The sequence below is a fragment of the Bison bison genome, unplaced genomic scaffold (assembly GCF_000754665.1).
Source record: "Bison bison bison isolate TAMUID 2011002044 unplaced genomic scaffold, Bison_UMD1.0 scf7180017864212, whole genome shotgun sequence".
Taxonomy (NCBI): Eukaryota; Metazoa; Chordata; class Mammalia; order Artiodactyla; family Bovidae; genus Bison; species Bison bison.
The window spans coordinates 2,073,490-2,085,376 of record NW_011494784.1 but is presented as its reverse complement, the minus strand read 5'-3'; the positions used below and the strand labels follow the sequence as shown (position 1 = coordinate 2,085,376).

The window sequence follows — 11,887 nt, the reverse complement described above, 5'->3', positions numbered from 1 at the left end:
TCATGCATTGGAGAAGGAAATGGCAAGCCACTCCAGTGTTCTTGCCTGGAGAATCCCAGGGACGGGGGAGCCTGGTGGGCTGCCGTCTATGGGGTCACACAGAGTCGGACACGACTGAAGTGACTTAGCAGTAGCAGCAGCAGTTCTTCAACATGCAGTTGTTGTTCTGTTGCTCAGTTGTATCCAACTCTTTGCAACTCCATGGACTGCAGCACACCAGACTTCACTCAGTTCTCAGTTCAGTCTCTCAGTTGTGTCTGACTCTTTGCGACCCCATGAACCGCAGCACGCCAGGCCTCCCTGTCCATCACCAATTCCCGGAGTTCACCCAAACCCATGTCCATCGAGTTGATGATGCCATCCAACCATCTCATCCTCTGTCATCCCCTTTTCCTCCTGCCCTCAATCTTTCCCAACATCGTCTTTTCCAGTGAGTCAGCTCTTCACATCAGGTGGCCAAAGTATTGGAGTTTCAGCTTCAACGTCAGTCCTTCCAATGAACACCCAGGACTGAGTTCCTTTAGGATGGACTGGGATGGACTTTAGGATGGACAGCACACCAGACTTCACTGTCCTTCACCATCTCCCAGAGTTTGCTCAAACTCATGTCAGTGATAACTGTGATTTGGAATCTATTCAGATTAACGTCACTCTGTTCCAACGAATGTCTTTCTTTCTAGGTCATAACAGTCAACACCTGCTCTCAAAGTGACCAGTTGAACCCAGAGCCTGGAGAAAAGATCTCAGAAGCACACAAGGGCAGCAAGAACTGGATTCCAGTGTCCAAATTTAATCAGATAAGTATGTAACAGTCTGCATTCTTGAGTTACCCAAACCCTGGTAATTTCCTCAGGGTATGGTCTTTAGACCAGTTGGGGGTACCTGCTGTTCTTAAGTGGAGGTGAGAGAATGAGAAGGGGCCACACTTTCTTAGATAAATAGCTCTTTTCTGCTTTTAGTTTTTATGAAAGAGATTCAATTTGCATTTGTTTAATAGGATAATTGTCAGAATTCAGAAAAGAAAAATTAAAATTAATTAAAATGTAGATAGTCTCCTATTCAGAGCTGTTGAATCTGCATCAAGGAGTATTCATTTAGTCTGACTTATGGGGTGAGTTGTCTAATGTTATAAATTAATCTTTAAAGTTCAGGCGACGTTGATATGGGCCCTTACACAGAACTCAGCGGATTGAGTTGTAGTTGGTCATTTACAACTGCTCCCATATAGTGTTTATTCCATCAGCAAGATTCCCTTAAACTTAATAGTAATGATGTTTGTAGAGGATAGAATACAGATGAGTGAGCTAGGAATGAAGACTGTGAGCTAAGCGTAGACTGTGAAATAAGCCTGGACAGATGCGTTGAGGACATATTAGGAAGAGAATAGGTAGCAATGAACTGAACATTGAACCTCTTCCATTTGATACTAAGAGACCCTTACTAATTTTTAAACAGAACGGACTATGTGGTTAGCAAGTCATAAATATTTAAAATTATTTGAAGTACTAAATTTAAGGTACATGTATTAGTTTTAGATATACAACATAATGATTTGATGTATGTCTGTGTTGCAAAATTAGTAGCACAGTAAGTTAATGTCCATCACCACCTATAGTTAACAATTATTTTTTCTTGTGATGAGAACTTTTAAGATCTATTATCTTAGCCACTATATAGTATTGTTAAACTATAACCACCATGCTGTATATTACCTCCCCAGGTATTTATTTATCTTATAGCTGGAGTTTGTACATTTTGACCATCTTCTCTTATTTCAAAAAAATTCAAACTGAGAAAGATGGGAGTGGCAGGAGGGTTCTGGCAAAGAATCTCATTTAAATGTGATGATCAGGAAGAAAGAGAAGACCTAGAGAATTAGGCTAATTCCAGGTGTTTGGCTAATCTGAAGACTTCAGGAGGCCTAGTGTCTTGATCCACATTCTGGGTTGAGAACTTTGTTTTTTTAAAAACTTGTCTGAGTTAAGAATTGAAAAAGAATTAAAAAACATTTTTGAGGGTGCCCTGTCAGGTAGCTCCTTCTAAACACAAAAGGTAAAGTTTTGAGGAAATTAATTATGAAAGGAAAAGCATAGTTTTAGATTTTCATAGAGGTATTTTATTTTAATTATAGTACTGTACTCTCATTGAGATCATATTTATCATAATTTTATTATGTTATGAGAAGTATCATATATACAATTTTGTGATTTTTTTCAGTAGCTTTTTTTGCATTTCCTGTATACTTTTTTCCAGCACCAAATAGTAGGAAAAAATAACAACTACTTTTAGCCAGGGACTTTTAATAAGTATTTTTCTCAGAATTTATCCAACCAAATATTTATTAAACTATTATTGATTACCTACTATATGCCAGTGACTCTGTAAATACCAGGTATAAAAAATATTAACAATATTGATCCTTGTTAAGTTTTTTAAAGAAAAGGCTAAAAATTAAAACTATTTGCTGGCATTCTTTTCTTTCTTTTGTCTCAGTTTGATTTTGTCTTCTTTTTTAAATAGCCTACAGTAATGCTATTAAGGAAGAATTACTAACAATTTGGATCTCAAATTTCATGTATTTTGAATAAAGCATGGATGACAAGGTTCAGGGGAAAGTGAAAATTACTAAAGGTATTTTATAGGAAGATAGGGTATGGATAATTCTTTGATAGAGAAGTATTAATTGTAAACATAAGGGTAACTATGGAAGAATAGAAATGGGGTAAATAGCTTTCAACCGCTTGAGTAAAAAAGACAAAAGAATCTTGGTAAAATTTGCTTAACAGAGAAAAGAAAAGTATATTCCAATTTAGATAAATGCAGTGTTGAGATCTTTTATTTGTAACTGTGATTCGCATATAACACATTTTCATGTGTTCTCTAATTTTTTCCTTCCTTTTAACAAGGTCTAGAATCTTACATATATCAGAAAATGAAAACTAAAGGAGCTGAACGACATCCTGTACAAGTCAGTGATTATGGAAGGCAGTCTCAAGAGGTGAAAGCATTTTATTTGAAATTTTAAAAGCTCAGTTTTCACCCCCTCTCCTCCCACTTTATTATTTCTTTGTTGTTCTCTTTTTTTTGCTATTTATCCATCCAATAACCTATCCTGAGCATTTTAGCATAAATGAGAAAAAGTTTAGGAATTTTTGACACTGTTTTCAAATATATAAAAGTTGCCACATGGAAGAAAAATACCTCTAATATACTTTTCAGAGGTAGAGCTAAAAAACAACATATACAAACTACTGGGAGACAGGTTTCAGCCTGATTTGAGAAGGAATTTTTACCTTTTGCAGCTTTCTGGGGATGGAATGGTTTATCTCACAGTAGTTAATGTCTCACTCAGTGTGGTTAGTTAAACAGGCCAAGCCAACTTCTTTGTAGATGTGTTGGAGGGGATTGGACATTTCAGAGTAAAGGACCTTTAGTGTTTCTTCAATACTGATTTTTCAGTCTGTTTTTCTTTCTGTCTGCAAATATGTGCTTGTTTTATTGCCACCCACCATGGGGGACGCATGGTCTAATTAGACTAGCCACCACCTAATGCCCCCCACCCAATATAATTTTGATCTTTGTTTGAATATTACCTCTGTGACCTTGGAAAGTGTATACAAATCACCTATGTGGACATATACTACAACCTCAGATGTTCTTATAGGAAGGTAATGTGTGAAACAGAATACTACTTGAAGGTAGTCAGGGAACCTGTCTGCCCTGTCAAATCCTGGCTCTTCCACTTCCTAGGTTTCAAAGTTATACATATCAATTAACCTTATGAGCTTCATTAGCTTCATCTCTAAAATGGGGTTAATGCCATCCTTACCAGTTTAATAGTAGATAACAAAAATAACAGTAGTGAAAATGCCTGTAATAATGCTTGGAGTGGCTCCCCAGGTGGTTCAGAAGGTAAAGAATCCACCTGCAACGCAGGGTTCGATTCCTAGGCTGGGAAGATTCCCAGGAGAAGGGAATGACTACCCATTCCAGTATTCTTGACTGGAGAATTCCATGGACAGAGGAACCTGGCGGGCTCCAGTCCATGGGGTGGTAAAGAGTCTGACATGACTGAGCAGCTGAGTATGCACGCACACAGTGCTGGGAGTATACTGGATTTTAAGAAATAATTTGAATCTAAAGAGAAATAGAATGAGATATCTCAAAGGTAACATTCTGAATAATAATTAACTGAAATAATGATCTGGTGATTGGGTATAACAGTGTAATGATCAATGTTTCCTGTCAACTTTGACTTCATGCCTTCTTTCACATCCTTAACAGATGTTATATGTTCACTCTCAATTTTGTAAAAACCGTTATATATTACAGTTTCTCTTTGATGTTCCCATAAAATTCTTTCTGTTAAAGCTGGTCACCGCATTGAATTACTCATATATTGTGCTAACATTATTCATCTTTCCAGCTTGAGTTTTGATACTTAATAAAAGAAATATTGAGCTAGAGGAAGGGAAAAAAAAACAACCATATCCTCCAAGGAGTGTGTTTTGCAAATGTGTTGTTGGAAGCTTGAGGTGGGAGAAAGTTAGGTGAGCATGTAATGATCTTTCGCTTTTCCTCAGGATCTTAGCAAAAGCTCTTTGTGGGATTCCAGGAGCACCACAGTCAATAGGAAGTCTCAGTGAGTATTTCTGAATGTCTGTCTTTAAGCATCTTTGGCTTCTGTTCTTTTTTTAACTGGACTGGGAACCAAGGTTTAATTGGGTCAGAAAAGGAGAAAAAAGAGAAGTATGTCCAACAACAATATTTTTCTTTTGTTAGAAAGAATGACGATTATTTATTCTCCTAGCTTTCCTGTTTTTGGCAACAAGATCTCACCTTAGTGCCTTTTAAGAATATAATGAAACATGTGCTATTGCATCAAATTAACCATTTTGTCTTTTTTAGTGTCAAAAAAGCACACATGAAATAATAAGTATCATATCTTTTCTGATGTGAAATTTGCATTAAAAATTAAGTATAAGTCTGTCTTGACTGAAAAAAAGACTTAGAGTGAAGACTAGATAGTTCTTTCCCTTAGTATTTTTTTCCCCAAATGTTTCTGTTTAGTTTCTAAGATGGATCTTTCTGGTTTCTCCTTAACGTCCTAAGTGTTCATCAAAACAGTAACAATTTGAGAAGGTGTGAGACAGGAGGACAGGGCTAGAGAGAGCAGATAGAGAACTCACATTTTTGTAGACTTGAGACTCCTGGATTTTTATTACTCGGAGAATATTTGAACACCAACCAGGCAGATTATTCTATTTTGTTTGTAGGTTTTATGGACCTTTCCAGTTACATCATCAAATTGACTATTCTTACAGCTAAAGGAGCAGAATTCAAAAGCATCTGTACTCTACAAAGGGGCCATTGATGTCAGGCAGGTGGAATATGATGGTCAGTTGGCAGTCAGCTGTGTTTGAGATGGCCTTTTCTCTGAAGCTCCCATCAAGGTCTCTCTGTGCAAGCCTGCCTCTAGAATTAATGTGCACATGTCTTTCTTCTCCCAAAGGTTCAGTAGTTTGTGCTCATGCAGAGTGGTGGGTTATTGCAGCATGAAATTAAACAATAATTGTAATTGTACTTTCTTCCCCAAGGACCTTACGTTCTGGAGATATTCTTTGAATGCACTTATTTTGACTTGCCCATGGCCACTTGTGCACTTGAGCAGGGCACGTAACCATTTAAAGAGAGCTAATTTCAGCCTTGAACATTTAGGGATCACGTGGGCTAATGAAACTGATTTGTAGGCTTGTCCAGAGACATTCATAGACTCATTTGTAGGCATCTACTTTGCACAGTTCAGGAACCCTTTAGTTTAATTGATCAAGAAGAATACAAATACAGTTAAATCTTATATATGTTGTGTGATCACACAGCTAATTAAAAACAAAAACCAACAACTGCTTTTCAGTTAGCTTAGGGCATACACAGTAAATGACTTACGTGCATATCTGGTGCTCGTTTTTCTATGAAAATAATTGTAGGGCTGTAAACTGTTTCTCTAAAAGTAGGGGTCAGATGTAACTGATACTCTTCCTTTAAAGTAGTATATACACATGTGTATACATATATGCTTATAGACTCTGTATTATTTAGTGTTTCGTGCACTTTTTCTATCTTTGATCATTGAAAAATTTAAGCATTATCTAAACAACTTTAATTTTTCAAACAGGTTGAGAAGTTCAAATGGAGTTAACAGTAAGTTTTTATATTTTTTCATATTATTATTGGTGAGGTTTACACTCCTGCTGAGATTTTTAGTTCTTGAAATCCTGTTTGTGGTTTTGTCTACTATACAGAGTAGCAAATGCAGTAGAAAAGGAGAAAGTTTTTGAATGTCTTTCCCCAGATAAATCAGGACTGATATCTGGTTTAAAATTTTTCAGAGTAACCAATTTTCAACCATGATTTTCCAGTGAGTAAGAGTATACTCACTCAGCTCATTTAGACTGCTTGACAACTCCTACTGTGATGTTTTAACACATTGCCCAGTAAGAACTCATGAGATTGTATGTAGATCTTTCTTTTGTGGCTTCAGTGGGACTCTGTGCCCCAAGTGGCTAAGTAGGACCAAGCCTGCTTTGGTGAGACACCTCCCTCACCGAAACCACTCTCTATAGCCACTTTCAGATTTACCCCTTTTTGTCTTCTTGACCCCTTGAACAGATCAGAAACCTTCCTCTTCTGTGGTCTTGCTCCATCTCAATTTCTTGTATTTTCAGTACATCCTTTGCAGTTGATTCCTTCTCATCAGCTCAAAAAATTTGTCGTGTACAAAAGAAAAAAATAATCCTTTTCTTGATTTTACCTGGCTTTCAGACTGCCACTCCCGTTCCTTACCTCCAAATTAACTGAAACAGTGTTATTCCAGAAAGGAACAGTCTTTTCTGATGATCTTAACCTTTTACCCAGCACCCCCAAAGGGAGGGAGTTTTGCTCCTTTGCTTATGCAGCAGCAAAAAGCCAGAGACATCTGTGAAATTGGGCTCATTACGCTGCTTATTCTACAAAGTATAAAGCCGTTACCACCATGAGACCAAAGTTCTCCACTTTAATTCTGACTTTATGAAATGGCAAAACTGTTGGAAAGGATTTCTCTTGAGCCTTGTAATTTAAGACATGAGCAGATAGAAGAGAACCAGTTGAACTCGCAAGAAGTATTCCCAACATGCAGTCCTTCTGTAACCACACAAATCCCTTGCTGTCACCTTCCCTTCCACCTCCTTTGTTTCTGATATATACCTCTTAATATGTTTTCATCATTTTGTTGTCATTCTTAAGTCAGTGAAGTAGTCTGCTAATAACTTGATATTAATAACATCTTTATGTGGGCACTGCATCTTGGCAGGGAGCTCAGAGAATTGTGCTTCTGGGATGTCGTGAAATGTGATGGGCAGCTGCGTGCCTTCTGCAACCCAGAGGTGTAATTGGTTCAGAGGAAATACATCTTTGAGGCTAATATTACCTGTCTTTCTTCAATTCCCTATATAAATATATTTGGAGATATTGCATTGATGATTGGAAGCTGTCAGGATACCATGCACGATAATGTGGTTAAAGGATATTAGACAATCTTTTTCAAAAACCGAGAAGCCGTTCTGATTAACCTGTTCAATAATAACTTTGAAGGCAATATATTCATAAGTATGTATTTATCTCCAGCCAAGTAATTAAAATGTCAATCTTCTCTGTAATTTCAGAAATCTCAGACTCCTTAAAAAGCCCTCAAGAGCCTCACCATCATTATTCAGGTAGGATGCATGTACACATGGATGTATCAATGGAACTAGATGTGTGTGAGACTGTATTTGGAAACAAAAGCATTAATGAATTTGTGGTGTTGATATGGCTCCAACTTGAAAAGTTGTTTACTCTGATGAGAACATATTCAGGTTTATTGGGAAAGCAAGTTGTTAGGATTTAAGAAATTTTGAATTTAAAAAAAAAAATGTTTGTATTGGTAAGTTCCAAATTGTAAAAGGGAAAGATGACCTTGAGATCTGAAAATTCCTTACAAGGTCAAAACCAGAGATCTTTGTGTTTTGGGCTGGAGAGGGGACAGGCCTGGGGCTGGTTCTCTAAGGCAGGGTTTTGTACCCTTACTGGGCCCTCAGTGAACAGAACCACTGAATGAATGTCAGCCCCACAGGGGGTGTTCAACAAAGACACCTTAAGGGATGTTATTAAACAAGACGTCAAGGGTCTTGACTCTCTTAAGCAACATCGTTTCACAGTGATTCAGTAGTCTTTCTTTCAAAGTGGGAATAATTGTAGTTGCCCTTCCTGAGGAGCAATCTGCCAAAGGGCTAGTTGAGAATAAAGGAAACCCTTTGAAATGCAAAGTAATGTAACAACCAACTGGACTCATGCCATTGGGTGGTCTTTTGGGTATCATTGCTTTCAGCATTGGATTAGATACTACATGAGTGAACTTTTTATACACTCTTAAAGCTGAGTACAAGAGTACAAGTGTATTGGTGTGATAATTACCATTATTATTATATCAAGGTCATGGGTTCAGGGTTCGGCAATAGGCTACCTTATCCTGAATTTTACTCTGTAGTGAATAGTGTTTCAGTGGATTTCAGACTCCACATTCCAGGCTCTCATAACTGGGTGTTTCAGCTCAGCAGTAATCTGTTATTTTGACTCCAGCTGTCAGCTGAAGAAAGTCTCTGGTGAGGAACACTGTAACTGACATTGATTCTGATCTGTTAGGATACAACTCTTAACAGGAAAATTCAGATCACTTGCTTCTAATTAAAATTAGTCTTCAGCTCTCTCCGGGAAAAGAAAATGAACTCTGAAAAATCAACAGTAGATGTCCCCACAGCCCACTGTGCACTAGTTTGATCTGGAAAAGAAAAACCAGAGAATGAAGACCACAGATTAAAATGCTCTTTAAAAGCAAGTTCCACATATGTATGGATTAGTGTGGTATTTGCTATTCAGGAGGGTGTAGGTGACAACCCTAGCTCAGGATTTACTAGATAATCTTATATAATCTGTTACTAAAACTGGGATATCCTTCCTGTTTAAGGCATAGTTTATTTTAAATACTGTATTATAGATACTGTTTTTGATAAAGGAACAACTAAAGGGTCTTCAAAATAAAATATTGTAGCATTATATGAGTATATTGATGTGGGAAGTCTTTCTATAAATTCAGTCTACTGATGCGTACTTAAAATAGTAAATCTGCTTTTGTTTGCAGCCATTGAAAGGAACAATTTAATGAGGCTTTCTCAGACCATACCGTTTACACCAATCCAACTGTTTGGTGAGTGCCGTTTCTACCTTCTTGAGGTTGTGCCAGGGCAAAGGCAGAACATCTGAGTGAATCATAGGAGAAAGCATTTTGCATAATTTTAGTTGAAGATATTCTTTTACCCATGGTTGCAGTTTAGCAATATTAATTTCCTAAAATGGAAACTCTTATTAACTGCCTGGCTGGTATCTAGGCTCAAAACCTAATATACTATGGGGACAGGACTATAATGAGCAGCAGTTGGGGGAAAAAGCAATACTGTTGCACCGGGCATTCACTGATTTAAGGCTGGAAAAAGTAGAATAGAAAAGAACCAACCAGTCATTCGTAATAAACAGAGGAGAAAGCATTCAATGTCAATACAGAAGAAGCTAACAGACATCTAAAGAGAAATGCTTGGTATATTGCTTTTAATTTGTTTGTTTTGTTTCATGTAAACTAATTGTTCTTAGCTCAGAGAACAAACGTGATTTTTAAAGGCTGGAGTAGTAGAGAAAAACAAACTTATGGTAGCCGTGCTGCTGCTGCTGCTAAGTCATTTCAGTCGTGTCCGACTCTGTGCGACCCCAGAGACGGCAGCCCACCTGTCTCTGGGGTTCTCCAGGCAAGAACACTGGAGTGGGTTGCCATTTCCTTCTCCAATGCATGAAAGTGAAAAGTGAAAGTGAAGTCGCTCAGTCGTGTCCGACTCTTACGGACCCCATGGACTGCAGCCCACCAGGCTCCTCCGTCCATGGGATTTTCCAGGCAGGAGTACTGGAGTGGGGTGCCATGTTAGCCATGGCTACTGGCATTTCTCTGTCCTGCCACTTGACAACATAACAAGGGTCCCTGCACTGTCCTTGATCTTGATTTTCTCGCATCCTTCACATAAGGACAGATCAGGTGGCTTCTGATTGTTGATGATTTCTCCTTCCACTTGTCTCCACAACTGGTTGTATAACTCACTAGCTTTGTTCTAAATCCTCTAGGTATTTAGAACTCTAAAGAGATCTCTAGTGCCATTTATCTGGGCACCAAGAATAAATATTCAAAAGCATGTTACTAAGCATTACCTAGACATGTTCTTTGGTAAGCAATTAAATGCAAGAGTGAGCGAATAGATTCTTTTCTTTGTAAAGTGTTTTATACAATATTTCATAAGAAAAGCCAGTACAGTGTTTTATAATAAAAGCCATTTGAAACTGAGGTGTAAGGAGAACACAGGCCAGACAGACGTTTTCTGTAGTATGTTACCTCTGTCAGGAAGCGTTGCACGCTATATTAGGTGGAGTCTAGGCCCCATAAGAATGGCTCCCTGTTCAACAGCCTAAAATTGGAAGCTGCAGAGCAGTTAGAGAACACGTGGGTATAAAATCTTTAAAGTGGGATTGGGTTTGTAACTGCGAGTCTGCTTCACTTTAGCCGTGTATTTAATCTTTATAACCACCTAATGAAGTGACTCTTTTAATAACACTTCCATTTTACTGATGAGCAAAGTGAGGCTTTACATAACTTGTCCAAAGGCACAAAGAAAGGAGGGAAAGGTTCTGGGGTATGACTTTGCTTCTAACTTTAACCCATCTCAGTGGGGTAATATCACCCCCAAGGGAGCAAAAACATCTTTTTATTTTCGTGTGTAAAGCACAGATACACACACACTCAGAGTTTATAAACAGATATACAGTATATCCTTGGTATTAAAATGTCAGGGAAGGGACAGTTAGGAAAAAAAAAAAAAAAAAACAGTCTAAAACAACTCCTAAGGGGGATGATAATAAACACGGGGTTTGAACTGTCTCTTTAAGAGTACTGTCTTTAACAAAAGAAGCATAGCCTTGATACTCTGATTTTATTTTCATCTAGCTATAATCTATAATAAGAACAACTTAATTCTTATGTGACACCTAACACCTGGTTCATTTTTCCTCTCCCTCTTTACTGGACTCTGACACAGCCAGATGTCTGTACCTGACCCTGAACAGATGCAATTCCCATTACCCTCCGATCCTTTGGGAAACTGAATCGATTCTTCTGAGTTGATATTTAGGAGGCCGTTCATGTCATAGACATGAGTCTCATTGAACCCCTCCCCTGCATTTCTCTTTGCAGCAGGAGAAGAAGTAACAGTCTACAGGCTGGAGGAGAGTTCTCCCTTGAATCTGGATAAAAGCATGTCTTCTTGGTCCCAGCGGGGGAGATCTGCTATGATCCAGGTGTTGTCCCAAGAGGAGATGGATGGTGGCCTTCGCAAAGCCATGAGAGTCATTAGCACCTGGTCTGAGGATGACATCCTCAAGCCAGGGCAGGTTTTCATTGTGAAGTCCTTTCTTCCTGAGGTTGTGCAGACATGGCACGAAATCTTCCAGGAGAGTACTGTGCTTCATCTTTGCCTTAGGGTGAGTCAGAGACCCAGAGCCCAGATGGACAGGTCGAAGAAAGGGAATCTGGCTCTGTCCTGGTTGAAGGCCATTACTTCAACCCAAGAGATCTTGAAATTGGGGCTTCCCTGATAGCTCAGTTGGTAAAGAATCTGCCTGCAATGCAGAAAACCCTGGTTCGATTCCTGAGTTGGGAATATCCTCTGGAGAAGGGAAAAAGCTACCCACTCCAATATTTGGAGGTGGTGGTATTTTA

General features: G+C 38.4%; 1 protein-coding gene across 3 annotated transcripts in view; it reads left to right on the top strand.

The window, feature by feature from the left end:
- TRPM6 (transient receptor potential cation channel, subfamily M, member 6) overlaps nt 1–11,887 on the top strand; it is a 166,364-nt gene that overhangs the window by 136,387 nt on the left and 18,090 nt on the right. For all 3 annotated transcript variants that reach the window (XM_010844892.1, XM_010844889.1, XM_010844891.1), the window contains exons 28-34: nt 681–801; nt 2,907–2,998; nt 4,584–4,642; nt 6,176–6,201; nt 7,704–7,754; nt 9,218–9,283; nt 11,363–11,649. In XM_010844892.1, the coding sequence (XP_010843194.1) occupies nt 681–801; nt 2,907–2,998; nt 4,584–4,642; nt 6,176–6,201; nt 7,704–7,754; nt 9,218–9,283; nt 11,363–11,649 (702 nt within the window). The remainder of the gene's footprint in view (nt 1–680; nt 802–2,906; nt 2,999–4,583; nt 4,643–6,175; nt 6,202–7,703; nt 7,755–9,217; nt 9,284–11,362; nt 11,650–11,887) is intronic.